The sequence below is a fragment of the Nomascus leucogenys genome, chromosome X (genome assembly GCF_006542625.1).
Source record: "Nomascus leucogenys isolate Asia chromosome X, Asia_NLE_v1, whole genome shotgun sequence".
Lineage (NCBI taxonomy): Eukaryota > Metazoa > Chordata > Mammalia > Primates > Hylobatidae > Nomascus > Nomascus leucogenys.
Window position 1 is genome coordinate 57,782,548 of NC_044406.1, and position 24,667 is coordinate 57,807,214.

The 24,667-nt window shown below is 42.5% G+C and overlaps 1 protein-coding gene across 1 annotated transcript; it reads left to right on the forward strand.

Moving 5' to 3' along the window:
• The first annotated feature begins 283 nt into the window (after positions 1 to 283).
• On the forward strand, positions 284 to 17,556 carry ZC3H12B (zinc finger CCCH-type containing 12B). Its single transcript, XM_003272654.3, has 5 exons — positions 284 to 1,041; positions 8,750 to 8,889; positions 10,937 to 11,171; positions 11,822 to 11,928; positions 13,711 to 17,556. Exons 1-5 carry the CDS (start codon positions 434 to 436, stop codon positions 15,129 to 15,131), a joined length of 2,511 nt encoding a protein of 836 aa, XP_003272702.1. The 5' UTR covers positions 284 to 433; the 3' UTR covers positions 15,132 to 17,556.
• The last annotated feature ends 7,111 nt before the right edge of the window (positions 17,557 to 24,667 follow it).

Consider the following 24,667-nt stretch of genomic DNA (forward strand, 5'->3'; position numbering starts at 1 on the left):
TTTAGCTGTTATTTTGTGTCACAGGGCGGAGTAGGGGGGCCACAGGAGGGGGTGGGGGGTGGGAATTACAGCATTATTACCACCACTGAAATTTTTATGTCTAGAATTATTATAGAATTAGGGACTCTTTATCCTTAATGTAAGTTGAGTGTAATCATTGTAAGCAGAAAAATCAAATGCCAAAAGACCTGTAGTTTCTTAAGAAGAAACCTCTGTATTCTAAAATGCTTTTCCTAAAGTTTGCTAAATATGATGTGGTATGTGTGTTTATTTGTAGGGACTGGTAACATCTGAACATACCAAACCACACAGTCAAACTCTTGCACCATTGCTACCACGACATTTTACCACAAAAGAATGCCACTGCATGTGGATTCCAAGCAGGCTAAAAAGAAAAAGAACTGATTAGACCTCAGACGACCCACTAAACGGGATGACGGCCACAGCTGAGGTAGAGACACCAAAAATGGAGAAGAGTGCCTCCAAGGAAGAGAAGCAGCAGCCTAAGCAGGACAGCACAGAGCAGGGCAACGCTGATTCTGAAGACTGGATGAGCTCTGAGAGTGACCCTGAACAGATAAGCCTTAAGAGTAGTGACAACAGCAAGAGCTGCCAACCTAGGGATGGTCAGTTGAAGAAAAAGGAGATGCACTCCAAGCCACACCGCCAGCTCTGTCGATCACCCTGCCTAGATCGTCCAAGTTTCTCCCAGAGCAGCATTTTACAGGATGGTAAACTTGACTTGGAGAAGGAATACCAAGCTAAGATGGAGTTTGCACTAAAGCTGGGCTATGCAGAGGAACAGATTCAATCAGTGCTAAACAAGCTGGGCCCAGAATCACTTATTAATGATGTATTGGCAGAGCTTGTCAGACTTGGGAACAAAGGTGATTCAGAAGGGCAGATCAACTTGAGTCTGTTAGTGCCTCGTGGGCCCAGCTCCAGAGAGATTGCAAGCCCCGAATTGTCTCTTGAAGATGAAATAGATAACAGTGACAATTTGAGGCCAGTTGTCATTGATGGAAGTAATGTGGCAATGAGGTAAGCCTGGTATGTTTTTTTCTCTCATTTTAAAAAACTGCCCTGAGCTCATAGAAATTTTCTTCCTTTGCAAATCATTATAAGAGGAGCATGGCTATTGACTGTGGCGTGTGTTTCTGAAGGTGGCCAGAGACTAAAATGATCCTGCCCTTGCCTTTTCTTCCTCCACTGAAGTTGCTGCCAATTTGTTTTCAGGTGTTCTAAAGGCAGCTTCAACATCAGTGATGATGCTTCAGAGGAGACATAGCCATTCGGCTTTGTTCCTTTTGTGGTCTGCTGTCCTACCCCTACTTTACTAGACTAACCATCCTGAAAATGCTGCTTTTATAAAGTCACTTTGGGGTTTACTTAGGAACTTTCAGTAACTCTCAACTGTTATTATACCAAATTTTGATCCTTTTCCCTGGCTTTAAGGCTCTTTGTGATCTGGCCTTTCCCTCCTCCCATTTGATTGCATCTCTCATGCTTACTGCATTTACAACTGTCTCTTTAATGGTCTCCATGAAAATTATGCTGATTTCTATCCCCACTACCTGTGTTCATGTCTTTTCCCAACTTAGAAGTGTCCTCCTTTGTATCTTCATAGCCTTCAAAATGCACCACCTCCACAAAGAACTTCCTAATTTTTCTGATTCCAATGATGATCTCTGAACTACAGTATCTGTGGTAGGCTGAATGATAGCCCCCTAGAGATGTACACATTTTAACCCCTGGAATCTCTGAATACATTATCTCATATGATAAAATGGACTTTGCTAATGTGATTAAGGTTCTTGAGATGGGAGAGATTACCCTGGATTATCAAAGTGGGCCTAATGTAATCACAAGTGTCTTTATTAGAGGGAAGCAGCAAGATCAGAATAAGTAGAAGGAGATAGAATGGCAGAAACAAGAAGATGGAGTGACATAAGAAAGGGACTATGAGCCAAAGAATGTGGGTGGCCTTTCTCACCCATTGGACTGTTTCAGGAAAAAAAAAAAGAATGTGGTGGCCTCTAGAAAGCTGAAAAGGGCAAGGAAACCGATTCTCTCTTTAAGCTTGCAGAAAGAACACAGCTTTGCCAACACCTTGATTTTAGATTTCTGACCTCTTGAACTTGTAAGAGAATAAATTGGTGCTATTTTAAGTCACTAAATGTGTGATAATTTGTTACAGCAGCAGTGGGAGACTAACATAGTACCTATAGTGCCTTCATAATTTATTCCATACTCTCTCATATCATTTTTAAAATTTTGTGTCAGAGAGCCATAGGAATCCCTTCTTCTATTTCTCAAATGAATTGTAATCCAGCCTTGGTTTAAAAAACCCCAGTAATCAGGAGCCCTTTTCCTACTGAGTCTATCATTGCTTGATGGACTCATTAGAATCCCTAGACCGTAGGCAATCAGAACAAAGTGGAAAAGCCTTAGTCTAGCAAGTTCTAACTTAGATTATCCCATTGTCTTTGAAAGCAGGGATCTTGCCTTGTTTTCCCACAGTATTGGGTGCTCCCACAGAGACATGAGAGAGTGGGGATGGGAGAAAGTCATGAACCGTACCATTGCTGTATACAGGAAATGCTTAGCAGACTATCTGGAAGTACACTTTAGTATACAGTCCTGTTTAATCCTCACAGCAGCTTTATCTTACGGATGAAAAAATAAGGCTCAGCAAAGGTAAGTGACTTCCCTGAGTTTACATAGCTAGTAAGTAGTAAAGTGAGAACTCGAACTTAAGTCCTCTGACTTCAAATGAATGAAATGAAACAAACTAACATTTACGAATACTGATTCTGTGCCAGATTCTTTTACATATGTGAATTAATCCCCACTGGAGACCCTATAAGAATAAACTAATTTGGTTCATCTTTGCAGGTGAAGAGATTCAGGTTTAAAGAGTTTGAGTAACTACCCAAGGTTACCCAAGCTTACAAAGCTTAAATTAAAACACTAATCTGACTCCAGTTCTCTTTTCATAATATCACACAGTATTATGTGGCTATTAGTGTATTAAGAATATTTGGGCCAGGTACGGTGGCTCACATCTATAATCCCGACACATTGGGAAGCTGAGGTGGGAGGATCGCTTGAGCCCAGGAGTTCAAGACCAGCTTGGGCAACATGGCGAAACCCTGTCTCTACTGAAAATACAAAAATTATCCAGGCATAGTGGCACATGCCTGTAGTCACAGCTACTCAGGAGGCTGAGGTGGGAGGTTCTCTTGAGCTCGGGAGGTCAAGGCTACAGTGAGCAGTGATGTCGCCACTGCACTCTAGCCTGAGTGAAGGAGTGAGACCCTATTTAAAAATATATATATATATATATATGTATGGCATATTCGCTAGTATCAGAGAATGCATTTACAGATTTCCTTTTTCAATTTTTTAAAATCATGACATCATCATAATTATAAGATACATAAAGCAGGCTAGACAGCTCCTTTGTTTTAATGAGGGGAAACCAAAAGATTAGTAACAAGAAAGTTAAATGGCCTGCACACAATACTACAGCAATCAGAATGATGCAGTGGGCCAGTGAAAAGCAGAGGATAATGTCTGTGTTCAAAAGGCCAAAGGTGTCTCTGCTCCCCTCCTAACAGGCATAAGAAAGAGTGATTCTTGAGGGGAAGGAGTTTGGGCTGTGTCCAACTCAATCTGTCATCAAACCAGACCACCTGGAACACCCTAGATCGGACCTGATTCCCAAGGCCTACCATTTTTTTTGGTTTTGTTTTGGTTTTTTTGGTCTGGTCTGGTTTTGTGTTTCGGAGTTAAGGTTGAGAAGAACCTAAGGCATTATTGGGGACTTTGGCTTCATGGTAATGTAATATCTTCCTTCTCTTTGGACTTCTATTCAAGGATTGCTGATCACAAAGGACACTCTGGTTCTTTCGCTTTTTAAGGAATAATGCAGAGATTAATTACTTGGATAATTAATTTCAACATATCTGGTCTATGTCAGTAGCAAACTATTATACTGACAGGAAAATGAACTTTGATCTTCTGTATGAGTTACTTTGCTAAATTAAAGGCATCTCGCATGATTTAAATAGCGCCAAAAAAATAGCGTGCAACCTTATTGTTAGGAGCATATTAAAATAGTGCAGAGTAGACCATGTAATTTGTTTTAAATTGCCAGTTGAGTCCTTGTTAGCATCTTTTTCTTTTGTCTGAGTAGTAAATTACTGATGAGTCCCATTTATTCTGCAATCACATTTCACATGCTCAAAGTTCAGCGCTATAGTCTACTTATGGATTTGTTATTACTGTTAATCTAAATTTGGTTTGTTTTCCTCATTAGTTAGCTGTAAGTTTATGGTGAGATTGGTATTTCTTAGACAAACTACATGTTAATGTCTGTTGTTTCTCAGCCTGTTGGATTATCTTGCATTAAAATTATGATGCTGGCCAGGCACAGTGGCTCACGCTTGCAATCCTAGCACTTTGAGAAGCCAAGGCAGGCAGACTGCTTGAGCCCAGGAGTTCGAGACCAGCCTGAGCAGCATGACAAAACCCCATCTCTACTAAAAATACCAAAAAATAACCCAGCGTGGGGGTGCGTGCCTGTAGTCCCAGCTACTTGGGAGGCTGAGGTGGGAGAATTGCTTGAGCCCAGGGAGGTTAAGGCTGCAGTGAGCCGTGATCAGGCCACTGCACTCCAACCTGGGTGACAGAGCGAGACCCTGTCTCCAAAAATAAAATAAAATTATGGGCCGGGCCTGGTGGCTTACACCTGTAATCCCAGAACTTTGGGAGGCTGAGGCAGGAGGATCACTTGAGGTCAGGAGTTCGAGACCAGCCTGGCCAACAAGGCGAAACCTCATCTCTACTAAAAATACAAAAATTAGCCGGGTGTGGTGGTGGCGTGCCTGTACAGGAGAATCACTTGAACCCAGAAGGCAGAGGTTGCAGTGAGCCGAGATTGCGCCACTACACTCCAGCCTGGGTGACAGAGTGAGACTCCGTCTAAAAAAAAAAAAAAAAATTATGATGCTTCGTTTGCCATTAGCAGCATTTGGTTAACATTTAGTAGTAGTGCACCCGTGGTCCACATACTGATTGATATATGCTAAGATCCTAAAGGGTACACATTCATTCTGAGAGCTGTCTCCTTTGGGAGGAGAAATCCATTTCAGAGGAATTAAGGCTTTGAAATGTAAATGCAACCATATTCTTTGTTAAATCTAGGAGAAGCCCAAACATTTGAACCCCAGAGAAAACAATTGCAGAGGGTGGGGCTAATGACCTATCTGCTAAGCTGAATTTGGCTTGGGAACCTGGATCATGAGAGGTTCCTAAGCAAGTTTACAAGACAAAGTGAACTGTAGTGTCACCAAGATACTCTGACTTGCAGGTCCTAGGGTTTTTGGCATTTTTAGATTGCAAAAGGACATTGTATGGGTTTAAGCAAAAACAAGCCACTTGAAAAGCTTTATTTTATTTTCCTCTTTTTTTTTAAAAAAAAATTATTCATTCCTTAAATGTTTGGGGGGCAATAAACTTTGCATACTTGGCTGTTGTGTAGGTATTCATTGCCACCTTGATAAATGTTGAAAGTGCCTTCTGATTCTTATTGGGCATTTGGTGTGCCTCATGAAATGCTTCAATGGCATACTTTTAATATATTTTAATGGGATGCTATAGGTATGTTACATTTTTTCTTAACGTAATTCTCAGTATGTTAGGAAATTGATATCAGAATATAAATATATCAAAATATTAACAGTGTCTCTGGATTGTAGTAAAACAGTTGGATTTTGAAGTTTTTTTCTTTATATTTTATGTATTTTCCACATTTTATACTATAACCATATATTACATTTTTAATGATTATATGTATATATTTAGAGACAGGGCCTTGTTCTGTCACCCAGGCTGGAGTGCAGTGGCATGATCATAGCTCACTGTGACCTCAAACTCCCGGGCTCAAGTGATTTTCCTGCCTCAGCCTCCCGAGTAGCTAGGACTACAGGTGTGCATAACCATACTCAGCTAATTTTTTGTAGAGGCAGGGTCTCACTATGTTGCCAAGGCTGAAAAAAAAATTTTAAACACAGAATTTGGCAGTATGAAATATAAAGTTGGCTGGGCGTGGTGGCTCACGCCTGTAATCCTGGCACTTTAGGAGGCTGAGGCAGGCGGATCACAAGTTCAGGAGTTCAAGACCAGCCTTGGCAACATGGTGAAACCCCGTCTCTACTAAAAATACAAAAATTAGCTGGGCGTGTTGGCATGCGTTTGTTATCCCAGCTACTCGGGAGGCTGAGGCAGGAGAATCGCTTGAACCTGGGAGGCGGAGGTTGCAGTGAGCCGAGATGGTGCCATTGCACTCCAGCCTGGGTAACAGAGCAAGACTCTGTCTCAAAAAATAAATAAGTAAATAAATAAATAAATAAATAAATAAATAAATAAAATATAAAGTTGCAGTATCTAACAGCAAATGTTACTCTCATATTTATTTCGGGACTTAGACTGTTTGGGAGAAGATCATAGCACTGCAGAGCCAAATGAAATTCCATCCCTTTCCTTCAAATCTTCGTAATGGCAATTCTGATAATTTTCCCAAGTTCTGTTACTCTTTATACTTACTAGCACTGTAGCAGTGGGAAAATTCACAACTGAACATCTTCTCTTCCAGAGTTCATCCAATATTAACCCTTTAAGCACTGTGGTCTTGCATAATTTCCCCATTGTTCAACTTTTTAGGAGTCAGTGGTAGTTATCTCTAAGACTACCTTAGAGTGTCTTGACACCTAAATATATTTTCCTTTTGTTTCTTAAGTGCTTTCAACTTTCAGTTGAGTAGTATAATTGCTTTATGGTACTCAGTGGGGAGCTTTAAACATGATTAGCATATGCTTGGAAATGTGAATAAAAGCATTTAATAAATTTTTGCAATTTGCCTCAAGAATGATAAGACTGTGGGAAGTCTTGCAGTACAAGAATTGATGAGGCCCCGGATGTTATATATGAATTCATCGAAAGGGGACAATATGTTGGAGTTCATTTTTGTTGTAGTTGAGTGAGCTAGTGCCAGTGAGAAGGTGAGGAATCCAAAGCGAGAAGCCCCATTACATTGTCTTAATTAGCCTTCTAACAAAACAATTATTTTCTTCTGATCAGTGTTAACAGACAATAGCCACTTGATTGTAGTAGAACTGGTACATGTATGCCCATTTGTTACCATCCAAGCTGTTTAATTAACTATAATTTAGTGTGATTTATGTATATGTCAGAGCACTAGATACCATGCTAAGAGATCGTAATTTTCACAGCCAAACAAGGCACAAATCTAGTGCATCTTTTCCCAATTTATCTGCAAATTTTCCCTCTTCCAATTTCTATTTAAATGAATTCTGTTTGGCTTTTTAAGTTTTCACAATGTTTATTCCTATAAGTAATTCTGATAGAATTTCTTCTCCTTTATACCACGTTCCGATTATAGAAAGAATACTTGATTTTTTTTTCTTTTTAATAAAGATGGGGTCTTGCTGTGTTGCCGAGGCTGGTCGCAAATTCCCGGGCTCAAACAATTCTCCCACCTCGGCATCCTAACCTGCTGGGATCACAGGCCTGAGCCACTGCACCCAGCCAGGAATACTTGGTTTTTTGAGGATATTTTGGAATTAGAGGAAGAAAATAGATCACTTATAACCCTCTCACACAGAACAACAATATTTATTAATATTTCGATGTACTTATTTCTGATATTTTTTCTAAGCTTATACATAGGTTTTCTTTTACAAAATTGGTGTTACATTATATATAGTCTGTATTTTTTCTTTTCTCTTTCAGAATTATGAGCATTTCCTACATCTTAAAATTTTCATGAATATGATTTTTGTTGGTGCATTGTATTAAATGGATATATGTAATAAGAATTTTCAGTGAGCATTTATATGCATATCTTTTTTGCTGTCGATGTTATTTTTGAAGCTTAATATATATGTGCTTAAGACTTATCCCCAATTAATACTCTATATAAACTTTAAACCTCTGGTAATACCTTTACTTTTTTCACTTTTTGTGAATATCTCAATCTTTGAAAAGAAAGTGGTAGGAGAAACAGAAAGAGAAGAGAGAAAAAGGAACTAGTGATAGGAGATAGCCATCAGGGCTGCAATAAATTGGGAGTTGTTACTAACCATCTGTGGCCTTGAATGAAGTTTGTAATAATAATGACAAATTTGTAACAATTACATAAAAAATATCTTGATTTGCTCTTTAAAAAGCATGTTACTTGGCATTATCAAGAAAGTAAATGTCATGGCTGGCCGCAGTGGCTTATGCCTGTAATTCTAGCACTTTGGGAGGCCGAGGCAGGTGGATCACCTGAGGTCAGGGGTTGGAGACCAGCCTGGCCAACATGGCAAAACTCTGTTTCTACTAAAAATACAAAAATTAGCTGCGCATGCTGGTGCGCACCTGTAGTTCCAGCTACTCAGGAGGTGGAAGCAGGAGAATCACTTGAACCCAGGAGGTGGATGTTGCAGTGAGCCGAGATCGTGCCACTGTACTCAGCCTGGGCAACAAAGTGAGACAAAAAAAAAAAAAAGAAAAAGAAAAAAAAGAAAAGAAAAGAAGCAAAAGGAAGAAAGAAAGAGAGAAAGAAAGAAAAGAATGTAAATGTCTATTATTAATACCTTGGTACTAAGAAAAAGCCTGCTTCAGATATTTCTTTGCTATCTATTATCAATCTTCTCTCCTCTTATTCTGTATCTTCCTAAAGCCATGGGAATAAAGAAGAATTCTCCTGCAGAGGAATACAACTTGCTGTGGATTGGTTTCTAGATAAAGGCCATAAAGATATTACTGTATTTGTGCCTGCATGGAGAAAGGAGCAATCCCGCCCTGATGCACCAATTACAGGTACTGTGTCAAATAAGACATTTCTTCTCATCTAGAGGCAAATCTGGAAAGATAGTTTGGGGATGGTCCCAATTTAGATATTTATTTTTCAGAGTTGTTAAGTATATTTAAAGTATTTTTATTAAGCATATATTTGAAAAAAGATTCAAAGAAAGCTATCATTTTGTAGCATCTGACAGTTAAAGAAAACTTCAATTTGGCAAAAGATAAAGCACATAGTTTAAAAAAAAAGGAGTGCTTTTCCATTTGACCATAAACTTCAGACTAAAGGGAGATGAATCTGGTTATGAGCATGACTAAGTTTTCAGGACAGTAAAAACACCATGGTGGACAATGGATCTCATTCTGTACCAAAGAAGTGATTGTGAGGTTTGCAAATTAGGGAATAAAATAGAGAGAGAGAAAAGTCCCACGGCAGTCAGAGCCAACTTATCCATGAGACACAGTAGGTCTGGCACCTAGGGCCAATGATATTGCTAAGGTCCCACGGAAATGTCTTAATTTTATTTTCTTCTCACATCAGAAGAAAAAATTGAATATAATAGCAATGCATGTATAATGATGTATCTAGCTGCGTTATCCTTGGCTTTATACCGAAGCAATTGAAAATGAAATTTTTCATATTTAATATTTATCTTCGTTTGAGACAGGGTCTCACTCTGTTACCTAGGCTAGAATGCCATGGTGTGATCATGGCTCACTGCAGCCTCTACCTCCCCGGGCTCAGGTTTTTCTCCCACCTCAGCCTCCTGAGTACCTGGGACTACAGGCATGTACCACCGCACCTGGCTAATTTTTGTATTTTTAGTAGAGATGGAGTTTTGCCATGTTGCCCAAGCTGGTCTTGAACTCCTGGGCTCAAGCTATCTGCCTGCCTCAGCCTCCCAAAGTGCTAGGATTACAGGCATGAGCCACCATGCGCAGCCAATATTTAACATTTCTTATGGAGGAAGGGGCCCAGGAAAGCAAAAATGCCTAAGGTTTTCAAAAGTCATGATGCAGTCCTAATGGCAGAGGGGTCTCTACATTCATTTACCACAGTCTTCTGAGCATCAGCTGTTGCCTGATGTGCCTAAAGAGAAAGTCCCATGAATGGCTGTCTGAGCTGTGTGTGAAGCTATTTGCCATCTGCTGAACAGGCTCTTGAGCCTCAGTCTGAGAATAGATCCTAGCCCTGCTCAAGGCCAGCCAGCAAGCTTTCTTGCCTCAGCAACTAGGAGACCAAAAGGAAAGGGGGTCAGCACTCAGTTGCTGTATCTTGATGTTTCACCCTAGTTTTGGCCTTCCCTCAGGCAGAAGCCAAAAATGTAAGTCCCTAGGAGAGATGCTTTAGTTTCCTCCTGGCAGACACATCCTCAGTACTTCCCTGTTAGAAATCAACAACCAAGGCCGGGCGCGGTGGCTCACGCTTGTAATCCCAGCACTTTGGGAGGCCAAGGCAGGCGGATCACGAGGTCAGGAGATGAGACCACCCTGGCTAACACAGTGAAACCCCGTCTCTACTAAAAATACAAAAAATTAGCCAGGCGTGGTGGCGGGCGCCTGTAGTCCCAGCTACTCGGAGAGGCTGAGGCAGGAGAATGGCGTGAACCCAGGAGGCGAAGCTTGCAGTGAGCCGAGTTTGCGCCACTGCACTCCAGCCTGGGCGACAGAGAGAGACTCCGTCTCAAAAAAAAAAAAAAAAAAAAAAAAAAAAAAAAAAAAAAAATCAACAACCAAAAAGCTGGTGCTTTGGCCAAAGGGCAAAACAAGCATCAAGAATGCTAAGATATCAGTGTCACTCTCACTCTTCATGGTAGTTTTTAAAACTCAGATGTCATCGAATCCTGTTCCTTCACCAAAAAGAAGACTGAAGTCCAAAGGGGAAGATGACTTGCCTAACGTCATAATCCAGATTGATATCACAGCCAGGAACAGGGCCTACTTTCCCTCTAAGGGCAAATAATATCTTCATCCAGTACCATCTTTTGCATTTTTAATATTGGGGTAATACTGTTAATTTCCAGAGATGATTTCTGCTCTGTGGCATATAATCATATTTTGACAGATCAAGATATTCTACGAAAACTGGAGAAGGAAAAGATTCTTGTCTTCACACCATCCCGAAGAGTCCAAGGCAGGAGGGTTGTCTGCTATGATGACCGGTTCATAGTCAAACTGGCTTTTGATTCTGATGGCATCATTGTGTCCAATGATAACTACCGAGACCTTCAAGTTGAAAAGCCAGAATGGAAGAAGTTTATAGAGGAGCGGTTGCTGATGTATTCTTTTGTGAATGACAAGTGCGTTTCTTTCCAGTAGGCCTATATCCAAGTTATCAGTAGGAATAGATTACATTTTAATAAACATTTACCAAACACTTACTGTGTATCATACATTTTGCTAGTTGCCACAGAGGTAAAAGGATGAATAAGGAAAAGGACTCACCCTTAAGGGACTCAAAGTGCAGTAGAGGAGCGAAAGAGACAACCACAATGTTTTGTTATAAGAGCTACGGTTAAAATTTGTTTTTTAAAAATTGCTTTGTCTATGTGAAGTAATAGAAAAAGGCATCCCAGAGGAGACGACATTTCAGATCAAGTTTACAGATGGAGGAAAGGGGGCTGCTAGGCATGAGAGGTGAAGGGGACATCATGAATAAAGTTATGAAGGTGTGAAAGTGGGTAGCATGTTGGGAAACCAGCAGACATGCCAGTATGGCTCAAACATGTAGTTCATGGAAGAATGATGAACAGGGAAAATCATCCTTTCTATGTGATAAAGTGGCAACAAAGGGAAGAACTGCTAGATTAGCAGAGGATAGACTTGAGGCAGGAAGGGCAATTAGAAGGCTGTGACAATAGTACAGGCAAGAGGTAATGGAAATCTGAACTCCTAGTAAGGAGTAGGGGACAGAAAGGAAGGCAGTCACCTCTTGCTTACTTGCTTTCAGATTTATGCCTCCAGATGATCCATTAGGACGCCATGGCCCAAGCCTTGAAAATTTCTTAAGAAAGAGACCCATTGTTCCTGAGCATAAGAAGCAACCATGTCCTTATGGTGAGTACCTACGTACAAAACTGAGTTCTGTACCACTGGAAACATAAGGATTCTGTGAACACTTTTCTCTTCCAGGTTTCCCTTACAAATGGGAAATCCTGGCTTGTCCACTGTCTTTGAGTTAAAGTTTGTGTCTTCATGTACGCTGTTAGGTATTTAAAGAAAAATCTTAGAAACTGAATGAGGAAAAGGTAGCTAGAATTGAAGGGAAGACTAGTTGTCACTTGTGACAATAGCACATGTGTTCTAGCTGCCTAAGTCGTGAACTATGTTGCTGGGAGCAGGGAAATGAAGAAACCTATATGGCATGTGGAAGTAAAAGGGAAATACCAAACTGAGTTCGGCCCCAAGATGAACATGTGTCTCAGGCAGGTGACTGCACCCTCTTTCAATTAATACTAACTTTCCTTTAGATCTGTCCTTTCCAGTTTTTTTGTTTGTTTGTTTTTTGAGACAAAATCTCGCTCTGTCACCTAGGCTGCAGTGCAGTGGTGCAGTCTTGGCTCACTACAACCTCCGCTTCCCGGATTTAAGTGATTCTCCTGCCTCAGCCTCCCCAGTAGCTGGGATTACATGATCCCAAGCCCAGCTAATTTTTGTATTTTTAGTAGAGACGGGGGTTTCACCATGTTGGCCAAGCTGGTCTCGAACTCCTGACTTCAAGTGATCCACCCACCTCGGCCTCTGAAAGTGCTGAGATTACAGGCATGAGCCACCGTGCCCGGCCCCTTTCCATTTTTTTTTTTAAATAAATATAGTTTTCTAGAGTGTTTTCATGCTCTTACCCCAGTCCCTCTGATACAATATTTATGCGCCTAACATTGCGACATGGGCTGCTTGATCTGAGGCTACTTGGAATGTCTGTTTTTTTGGATGATCATTTTTTTTGTGGGGTGTTTTGGTTTTTGTCCTCAATTAACATTTAAGTCACAGAGTACTTTCATATTCATTATCTCATTTAATCTTTACAATGACCTTATGATATAGGCATGATGATGAACTTTGTTTACAGAAGAGGAAAATGAGGCTCACAAAATAAAGTCACTTACCAAGGTCACACAGCTAGTAAGGGATGTAGCTGGAATTGAAATTCAGATCTGACTGGACTCCAAACCTGTGCTCTTTGCACTTCACTATGCTGCTTTCTGTTACTCTATGCTGCTTCAGCATGCAGATTATGCCTAGGCAAAGTTGTACATTATCGAAAAATTAAAACTGCTCAACTGCTCAGCTTTAGCTTTTTTTTTTTTTTTTTTTTTTTTTGAGACAGGGTCTTGCTCTGTCACCTGGGCTGGAGAGCAGTGGCATGATCATGGCTCACTGCAGCCTTGACCTTCCAGGCTCAAGAATTCTCCCACCTCAGCCTCCTGAGTAGCTGGGACTGCAGACGTGCACCACCATGCCCAGCTAATTTTGTTTGTATTTTTCTTTACAGACGGGGTTTCACAATGTTGCCCAAGCTGGTCTCAAACTCCTGGGCTAAAGTGATCCACCCACCTCAGCCTCCCAAATTGCTGGGACTACAGACGGGAGCCACCGCATCCAGCCAGCTCTTAGCTTTTATGCTGCAATTTTCTCCATAGCTTTCCACTTTCTCTCTCCCATCACAGTGTATGATGCCTCCTTGGTGTTGTCTGTCTCTCATCTTTGTGGACAGTTAATTTTCTGCCTTTACCCCAAACAGTAAAACCCCAACCTGAGTGACCAGATTGTTACAACAGTTTCTGGCACGGAGGGTTCCATCACTGAGAGAGAGTCTTACCCCAAGGCATTATTTTTCAGGCAAAAAATGCACCTACGGCCACAAGTGCAAATACTACCATCCGGAGCGGGCCAACCAACCCCAGCGTTCGGTGGCTGATGAGCTCCGCATCAGTGCCAAACTGTCCACAGTGAAAACTATGAGTGAAGGCACCCTGGCCAAGTGTGGCACAGGGATGTCTAGTGCCAAAGGTGAGATAACCTCAGAGGTCAAACGTGTGGCCCCCAAGCGCCAATCAGATCCCAGCATCCGGTCTGTGGCTGTGGAGCCTGAGGAATGGCTGTCCATTGCCCGTAAGCCTGAGGCTAGTTCTGTCCCCTCGCTTGTGACTGCCCTAAGTGTTCCCACAATCCCACCCCCCAAAAGCCATGCAGTGGGTGCACTCAACACCCGTTCGGCCAGCAGCCCAGTGCCAGGATCCTCCCATTTCCCCCACCAGAAGGCCTCTTTGGAGCATATGGCCAGCATGCAGTATCCTCCCATCCTGGTTACCAACAGCCATGGGACCCCTATTAGCTATGCTGAGCAATACCCAAAGTTTGAATCCATGGGGGACCATGGCTACTATTCAATGTTAGGTGACTTCTCCAAACTGAACATCAACAGCATGCATAACCGAGAGTATTACATGGCTGAAGTAGACCGGGGGGTGTATGCCCGGAATCCTAACCTCTGTCCTGACAGCCGTGTGAGCCATACCAGGAATGACAACTATTCCTCTTACAACAACGTGTATTTGGCTGTAGCTGATACCCATCCTGAAGGCAATTTGAAGCTGCACCGCTCAGCATCCCAGAACCGACTTCAGCCTTTTCCTCATGGTTACCATGAAGCCTTAACACGAGTGCAGAGCTATGGCCCAGAGGATTCTAAGCAAGGCCCCCACAAACAGTCAGTCCCCCACTTAGCTCTGCATGCCCAGCACCCATCAACTGGAACACGTTCCAGCTGTCCTGCAGACTACCCCATGCCTCCCAATATCCATCCTGGGGCAACCCCCCAGCCAGGCCGTGCCCTGGTGATGACTCGGATGGATAGCATTTCTGACTCCCGCCTCTATGAGAGCAACCCCGTGAGGCAAAGACGACCTCCCCTGTGCCGGGAACAGCATGCCAGCTGGGACCCGCTGCCCTGTGCAACTGACTCCTATGGCTACCACTCCTATCCCTTGAGTAACAGCCTCATGCAACCATGTTATGAGCCAGTCATGGTACGGAGCGTGCCTGAAAAGATGGAGCAGCTTTGGAGGAATCCTTGGGTTGGAATGTGCAATGATTCCAGGGAGCATATGATCCCAGAGCACCAGTATCAGACCTACAAGAACCTCTGCAATATTTTCCCTTCTAACATCGTCCTTGCAGTGATGGAGAAGAATCCCCACACAGCAGATGCCCAGCAACTGGCAGCCTTGATTGTTGCTAAGCTTAGGGCTGCACGTTGATATGACATAGTACTTATTTCTTTATACAAATATGAATATTAGTACTAATAATACACTAATACAATAATTATAGTAACTAATAATTTGTGTTGCGCTTTACAAGTTACAGTGTTTATATCATTTAAGCGCATAACAACCCTGTGAGGTACGTCTTACTAACATTCTCTTTTATAGAGAAGGAAGGTGAAGGTCAGTGGAATTAAGTGGCTAGCCAGGGTCACACTGCTAGCAAATGACTAAGTCAAGACACACACCCAAGTCCTCTAAATCCAAGTCCCATGCCCCTTTGCACTGCACCATGCAGGTAATGGAGGACAAAACCCAGGGGGAGAGGTCTAGATGTAAGAAATCCCAGAGGATTCCATTACCAGAGTTTTCCTTTTTTTCTTTTCTTTTTTTTTTTTTTTTTTTTTTTGAGACAGAGTCTCACTCTGTTACACAGGCTGGAATGCAGTGGCACTATCTCTGCTCACTGCAACCTCCGCCTCCAGGGTTTAAGTGATTCTATGGCCTCAGCCTCCCAGGTAGCTGGGATTACAGGCGTGCACCACCATGCCCGGCTAATTTTTGTATTTTTAGTACAGACGGGGGTTCACCATGTTGGCCAGGCTGGTCTCAAACTCCTGGCCTCAAGTGATCCGCCCGCCTCAGCCTCCTAAAGTGCTGGGATTACAGGTGTGAGCCACTGCGCCCAGCCTATCAGAGTTTTCGTAGTCACATATTCTATATTACAAAGTATGGATGATATATCCAATTTAGAGAGCAAAAGCATCAGGATCAGATCATATGTTGAATTAACCTTTTAGGTTTTTTCTAATAGAAATATTTAAAGCTATTTAAAAGTAAATGCATACTTTATTGCATGGATATCTGATCATTTAATCTTTATTAACGAAGCTATAGGGTCATATTGAAGCTTCTAGAACTATATTTTAAATCTATTATTAGCAATTATATTGCATGTATGAATATATATATTTGGTTTGAGATGTGTGTGTATCTCTGTATAACCTTTTATATAGCGATAATGAGAGGGTAGGCTCTACACGGTCCTTCGTCTATAGCTGTATAGGTCACTAATCTGACTTGATGATTTTAAGTCACATTTCATAGTTTCAACTAGTTATGAGAGTGAAATTATATGGCAATATTTGAACATTGCTTTCTTAGGTACCAGAGCAAAGCAACTCTGTTTCCTTTGCACATTTTACCTGCCAACATTTATTAACAGTTCTCCTTCCAAGTCTCTTCACCTTAGCAAATTAGGGATCAGGTTGCAGTCTTCTGCAGAGAAACTGATGGTTAAGCTCAAGTTCCAAGCATAGTATGTGTGTGCTACACAAGCTCAGAAGAGTTTGACAAGGACCAGGGGACTTACTACCACAATCCACTTCCCTTATCCCAGGAGAGATGGCCAAACCCATGTGGCATTAAATGGTGAATAAAAAAGCTTCACTCAAGGAGGGACTATTGGATGCTCTTTGGACTTCTGACCTATGCAGTATTCAACATCATTGGATGAAATGTAATGGAGGACAGTGCACAGCCATGTATCCACTTTCTCTTCCTGTCCACCCTTTGGGTAATAAGGTCAATCACTGGTGGAACAGAATTTCTCTAGGAAACAAAACCAGGGGATTTTCTTTGTGGAAAAAGGAAGTTTCCAAAAGGGGATACTGCATCTTTGCTAATAGCTGGCTCAGTTATGCACTTTAAATCTATGCGAAGAGTGCACTTGCTGTTAAATAATTGTTAGATGAGTTATTAGACGGCAGGACTTTTGGTTTGGGCGACACCATTTGCGCAACTTGTATCTTGCTCAGGGTGGAAAACTTCATAGCTAAATGCCTCTAGAAGAGGTGTTTATTGTTTTTTTTAAGCTGCACTAAATGAATTCCCTTTTTGAATCCATTGTATATTTCAATATTTCGAACCATGACCAGCTCACTATTTCCTGAGCTGGAAATTGCTAACTTCTATGATCGTTTTTTCATGAAAGTTGAGAAGGCCGGGCCTTGGCCTTTTGTTTCTTCATGAGAAGGTGTGACACTGCCTATAAATGTTTCTTACTGTGAAACACTCTGAATGTGAGGCTGTAGTCAGGGTTGTTTCTGGTGGTTTGACAATGGCTTGCATGCTGCTTTCTGGCTTTCTGTCTCTGTCCAAGTTGATCAATACTGCATCTTAACCAATGTTTCACTTGAGTTAACCACAGCTTTACATTCTATCTCCTATCCTCTGATCTTCGTATACCCCAGCATATTGAAAAAGAGTAAAAGTATTTTCTATCAGGTAGATCCACAGAGTGACCAGTTGCCACTGCAGTGCTTGCTATTTCACACAAACACCATTTCATACCTTCAACTTCTTGGACTTTCTAAATCGGACCCGTGTCTAAATCAGGGTATTTGACAATCTCAGATGAAGATCATGAATGGCACCACACTATCCACTAGCTGTACAATTTACAAAGAAGCACAAGATTCATCTTGTCACCTGCAATTTGTCTTGAACATGTTCATATTTAGTACTCGGAAAGTGTGTAAGCTCCTCCCAATACAGAAAATATTTTTTAAGGCAGCATATGTATTTCTGATTTACTAAAAACGATTGTCATTCTCCTCTCATTCTTCTTTTTGGTATGAACCAAAAGCGGCTAGGAGCAATGCCTCAAATAACCAGAAATGACCTTTTGTTGATACAAATTGTATCTCTTTTTTTCCTGATTGTATAGAAACAAATGTACAAAACTCATCTTAAGCTAGGTTTGGCAATGAATCACCATGAGGTTTGTGGCACTGTGTGTCACAGGGAAGTAGCTCAGGGGTTGTGAGGGAGCTTTTATTTCTAAAGGGCAGTAGTAATTTATAGACAAAAACAATTTTTCAAGGCCTCTTTATTACCACTGCACAGCTATCATGTGTACAATTTCAAGCATTATATTGCATAAGTTCTCTTTAGCCTATTAAATTTAATATGTCCTTGCAAAAGGGATTTTGTGTACAAAGTGTCAGTGTTAGTGACTCATCTGCAAGAATCTACAAATGGAGCTATACAACTATGAACACATAAATACAGCATGGTTCCTAGTTATTAGAGAAACATTTTCTTTATATTGAAGTCTACGCACTTCTTGACTTTCCATTTTGTCTGTAATTATAAAACAGCAAATAACAAAGAAGTATTGGGACCCCCTCGGCTGCCTTGATAATAAAATCAAGCTTCCTTCATGGGACTAAGCATGTGTCCTTCAGGATACTTACCTCTAAGCACTCAGCAGGGGTTACTACAAAGCGTTTTGTGTGGTTTTCAAGAAACAGTATATTTTGCAAGAGGTGCTTTGTAATTTTACTTATTTCACTGATTTTCTGACCTCATAGCAAGTCTGTGCCTGTTGAGGCCTTCAATTTTGTAGCTTTTCTGATTTTTTTCTTCTTTTTGTGATTTTGTTGTTTTCATTTTGATCTAAAGGAGAAGTGTGACCCCGGAGTGGCATGGTCAATCCAGGGCACCCTTTCTGTTAAGACAACTCAAAGGAAAAGAAGCCTTTTCAAAGGTAATATCGAGCCATTGCACTCTCTCTTAAGGTGCCAGGTATGGGAGAATGACAGATGCCTTATGGAAATGGTCTACAAAACTTTTCTTCTTCTAAGTAATAAAACACATAGCATGATTCTCTCTCTCCCCCCTCTCTCTCTCTCTCTGCCCACCTCCTGCTAGTTTCCAGGAGAATACTTCTCTAAAATTCATTTTTTTCTATTTTGGAATAAATTATCTTTATACAGTAATTCAAACATTGATTTCCATTAACCTTTGGCCCTGAGTTTTCTTCTAACATAGAAGAGTTCATTTTGAGAGGCACTCAGTTACCATTCAATCTGTGCTGTAAGTATGGGACTATGGGACTTTGTACAAATGCCCTTTTTGAGGGCCAAAAATTTCAATACACTTTGTTCTACTTTGTGAACCAGGTCTGGATCTGCACAGAGAAAGTAATGCTGAGCTGTCCAAAGAGTCTGCTCAGGTCTCCCTCCTAACCCTCCTCTGCCTTCCCCTAGTTTGCTTATCCTCGCGTCTGACACTAAGGAGTGCATAGTCTTCAACTGAAATGGCACTACAGTTAGTTCTCATTGGAAACAAACAAGTGTATTTCTGGAACCTGCTTGTCTAAAATAGTCAATGCCTTTGTAAAGACTCAGCATATTCAATATCTATTGTATGGTAGCTAGCTATATACATAGATTGACTATTTTTAGTCCTGGTTTGTGTATTGTTGAGCTATAGTAGTTTGCTTTATCCATTTGTGGGATTAAACAATACTGTTTAATGGTTGTAAACTTTTATAAAATCTCTTTGGGTTTTTTGTTTGACCCAAACATAATGTAAGTCTTAATGACAAAATACACAAAGTTAACCAGAGGTGAGTGAAAATATAGCCCTTCCCCAGTTTTGTCTGCCCCTATAATGCACGTGCATTGCTTTGTAATATGCTCTCACTAGCATGAATGTGCTATGACTACTTCATGAGGTTTTGTTTCACCTATAATTGTGATGGAAAATGCTGTATTGCTGACAACAATGAACTGTAACCACAGTTATTTACTGCATAAACTATTTGTCTACTAACCACTCATGGCTCTGTTTCTTTAAGAATACCAACAACAATGGGCCAGGCATGGTGGCTCATGCCTGTAATCCCAGCACTTTGGGAGGCAAAGCAGGCGGATCACCTGAGGTCAGGAGTTCGAGACCAGCCTGGCCAACTGGCGAAACCCTGTCTCTACTAAAAATACAAAAATTAGCCGGGTGTCTTGGCACGCACCTGTAATCCCAGCTACTCGGGAGGCTGAGGCAGGAGAATTGCTTGAATCCAAGAGTTGGTGGTTGCAGTAAGCCGAGATCATGCTACTGCACTCCAGCCTGGGCGACACAGTGAGACTCCATCTCAAAAAACAAAGAAACAAAAAACAACAACAACAAAAGCCATACCACACAAACATATACATATACTCTAGTTTGCTCCTAAAGTATTAGATTTATGTCCTTGCAACTTATATTTTGAGATAAACTATAAAGGCAGGGATTTCCCCAAATGTGTTCATCTGAATTTTACCACAGTAAGTATATGTCCTCAAAATTCTGAAGACTAACAGTTCCAAGTGCTAATCAAACTGGTGCTCCCCACAGGGCAGGGCTGGGCCTGCTTTTGCCCACCAGTCAGAACCAAGTGGTGGGCCCAGGGCCCAGACTTAATTTTTGTACGCAGCCTGTAGTTTCTCCCCTGAATAGCCTCAGGTCCAAAGACACATCATCTGCTGTCTCAGCCAGAATATCGGAGCCAAAAGGAGCCTACTGTCCTACACTTCACACTCAAGAGCGCTCAGCTGCATCAACCCCTTCAGGGTATAGTGCGTGAACTGAGGCTCCAAGAGCACTGAAGAGATCTGACCAAGGCCTAACAGAATTAGTGGCAAAGGCAGGTACTGGAAGCCCAGGCCTCATGACTCCCAGGCCGGTAAGCCCTTTATCATAGTGGAGTTGGTTCTTCTCTCTGGAGCCTCCTACCCACCCTCCACCGTGCTCCAGGCCAGTCTCATTCTAAAGGTAGAGGTAGCCATGATGGTTGCAGCAGAGCCCAGTCTACGAGCCTTTAGAAGAGGCTATTTGTGAATCTGAGAATCTTTTTTTGTTATCATCCTCCACAGGACTAAGAGTGCTTATCTCTCCCCACCTTTTTCCTGTTCTGTCTCTTACTCTTCCTGTCACATTCCTCGGGCATACATGTATCAAGTTCTTACTGAGTACTGGATAGGGGTCTGGCCTATACTAAGCTAGGCAGACAGAAGAGGAATAGTCCATCTTGGGGAACTTCCACTCAGTGGGGGAATGAAGCACACTCAGAGAATAAAGTAAGACATTAAGACTTCCTTGGAGGGCAGTGGCAGCATGAGGGTAAGGAGAGTGGTAAGAACTAGAATTCCAAGAAGGGACAATCAACAAACGTCCAGGGCCGGGCACGGTGGCTCACGCTTGTAATCCCAGCACTTTGGGAGGCCGAGGCGGGTGGATCACGAGGTCAGGAGATCGAGACCACGGTGAAACACCGTCTCTACTAAAAAATACAAAAAAATTAGCCGGGCGTGGTGGCGGGCGCCTGTAGTCCCAGCTACTCGGAGAGGCTGAGGCAGGAGAATGGCGTGAACCCGGGAGGCTGAGCTTGCAGTGAGCCGAGATTGCGCCACTGCACTCCAGCCTGGGCGACAGAGCGAGATTCCGTCTCAAAACAAACAAACAAACAAACAACAACAACAACAACAAAAAACGTCTAGTGCTTCTGCCCTAATGTCAGGTGGAAAATGAACTAGTCTGGTCATATCCCTCTCCACCTCCCCTCAGGCCGCATGTAATACCAAGTCCTTCATATCACCACGTTCCAATTATCCTGTACCCTGCATTGGTGCCCCCAACCATGCTTTCTCAACCTCTCCAGACTTTGACCTTCCTTCTACTCCTTGTTCTGACTAGTAGTCTTGCCTTTGAAGACCCAGTGCCAATGTCACCTCCTCTATCAAGCTGTCCAACCCCCTGGTCAAGCCGCTGTTAGTCCCTCCCAACAGTGGGCCTTGCAGGAATATTGAGCAATACCTCTTAGCTCTTGTCACTCACTTTGGCACATCGTCTCTACCACAAAACAGGGAGTTCCTTGGGCGCGGGAACCATGTTCTTTGCCACTAATGAATTATCTATCAGAGGGGAATCTCTGAATTACTGTTGTTGAATAATAATATCATCTATGCTCTCTTTCCTTGACCCCTATCTGCTGTTTCCCAGTTAAATGTGTGCATTTCAGGCTGGGGACGGTGGCTCATACCTATAATTCCAGCACTATAGAGGCTGAGACAGGAAAATCACTTGAGGCCAGGAGTTTGAGACCAGCCTGAGCAACACAGGAGGACCCCTGTCTCTACAAAAAATTCAAAAATTAGCCAGGTGTGGTGGTGAACACCTGTAGTCCCAGCTACTCAGGAGGCTGAGGTGGGAGGATCGCTTGAGCCCAGTAATTGGAGGCTGCAGTGGCCCATGATTGTGCCACTGCATTCAAGCCTGTGCAACAGAGCAAGACCTTGTCTCCAAAAATAAAAACAAAAATGAAAATTGTCTGCAGTTCAGACTTTCTAATCAGTCTCTTATCTCTAATCAGAAAGAAAAGGTCCATGGGCACTAGGCTAAGTAAGGTTGCTTCCTGACAGCTCCACTCCCCACCCACCAATCCCTGCCATCTGAAGCCCTTCAACCTGGCCTCAGAACTCTCAGGTTCCAGAAGGATACCAGCCAACAATGACCCTTGGCTCTTACTCTCTGGACCTGGACTAGAAATGAGCTCATGTAGTCTGCTCCTCATCTTTAGATCAGTCTTCGAGGGCCAGGGGAAAGCATGACAATGGGTTATTTATCTAGAGACCTGAGTTCCAATTTCAAGGCTTACCAACCCTGGCATGAACCTACACCACGCACACATACAAAGCATGATATGCTTTAGACAACACTTTCCCATCTATTGTCTGTTTTAATCCTTACAAGCATGTGAGGCAAATATTATCTCCCTGCAGGTGAAAAAAACTGTGGCATGATTTGCCCAAGGTTGCTCCTCTTAAGTGGTGGAGCTTGCCTGGAACCCAGGTCTTTGGCGAGCTTTTTCCTGTACACCAGTGCATCTGAAACCTCAGTGTGCATCAGAATCACTTTAAGGGCTTGCTAAGCCAAAGACTGCTGTCCAATCTCACCCTTTCTGATTCAGGTCAGGAATAGGGTCCAATAATTTGCATTTCTAACAAGTACCCAGGTGATGTTGACAGTTGCTAGAAAACACTGATCTACAATGACCTATTAACTTGCTCTGTGGCCTTAGGCAAATCCCTTCTTTTTTTTCTGCCCCACTGTCTCAGTGCATACAATTGGGGGTAGGGGGACGTAGACTAGAACTGTGACTTCCAGACCTTATTTATTTATTTATTTTTTTCAGCAGCAAAACCCATCTTTCTGGCCAGGTGCGGTGGCTCATGCCTGTAATCCCAACACTTTGGGAGGCCAAGGCAGGTGGATCACCTGAGGTCAGGGGTTTGAGACCAGCCTGGCCAACATGGCGAAACCCCGTCTCTACTAAAAATACAAAAAAAATTGCCGGCCTTGGTGGCGGGCACCTATAATCCCAGCTACTTGGGAGGCTGAGGCAGGAGAATCACTTGAACCCAGGAGGTGGAGGTTGCAGTGAGCCGAGATCGTGCCATTGTACTCCAGCCTGGGCGACAGAGTGAGGCTGTCTCAAAAAAAACAAAAACAAAACAAAACAAAAACATCTTTCCAAAGAAATCTTATATATGATTCCAATACATAAGAATCTGGTGAAGTGCTGGATGGGAACCCAGAGCTTATGGCACCTATCTCCCCACAGAGCAGGCACTGGAGTACCTCCCGGAGTACACATCTGCAAATTCCTTCACTAGATGTGGCCTATATGTTCTTTGAGGACTCTTCCAGCTCTGCCATTCCAAGGTGCCAACAGACTTCTCGCATTTGCCATCGTGAGAGGACAGGGAAGAGTTGGAAGGAAACTGATGTTGCACAAGACTGCTATGCCCATACCTAATGCTTGGATCATACACAGGAAAGATCTTAACACTGCTGGGCTGTTGGACTAATGGATCCCTTTGACAACTTGATAAAAGCTAGAAAAATGATTATACACATACCCACAATGATACTTAGTATATCCTTTCAAGTGGTGTAGACACTCTGGGGGTCCTAATCCAAGTTAAAACCCTTGACTGGGCTTTAGCACAGCAGTTTTATTATCAAATTCCTCTTTGGCATTTTCTTAGCATAAGCTCTTTCCATCATTTCTTGGTGCGGCCATTTACAGAAATCCCTTAAGGCACCTAGCAGAGGCATCAGGTTATCATTTGGTCACTCTGTCCTTCCTCACCAGGCTGAAGGCTCTAAGGAATGAAAACATGGTTTATTCATCCCTATCTCTTGGTAGCTCAGGGCTGACATGTGGTAGGCACTCTAAGATGAGGTGAGTTTCTGAGGGGATTTGGTGACCACAGAGAAGGGGCTCTGGATCAGTCCCTAAGATATTTCTCTGGCTCTAATGCACATCACAGGGAAGCCCACACATCTTTTCTAGGCCAAAAGAGTGCAGAAGTGACAAAGAAAATATTCTCTCTGGCTTTCAGCTGCTGTTTGGTGCATAGTGAGGGCAGGTGTGGAGAACAGCAGGAAGCCTGCTGGGTAGCAGCAAGGTGGCCTGGCTCTTCCCACTGTCAGGGAGGCTCTAAGCAAACCACCTGGCCACTCGCTAGGCTCTGTAGCTAGCAATGCCTGTGGGGCCTGATGCTTCCAAGTGAGTTTGGCCTCATACTACAGCTGAGAACAGAAATGGTTTGAGGAGTCCGGAATAAGATATGGGTGGAGCCTGGTTATAGGAGCAATCAAAGCCAGAGGCCCAAAGGACCTCAGGACCTAGCTCCTGGTCA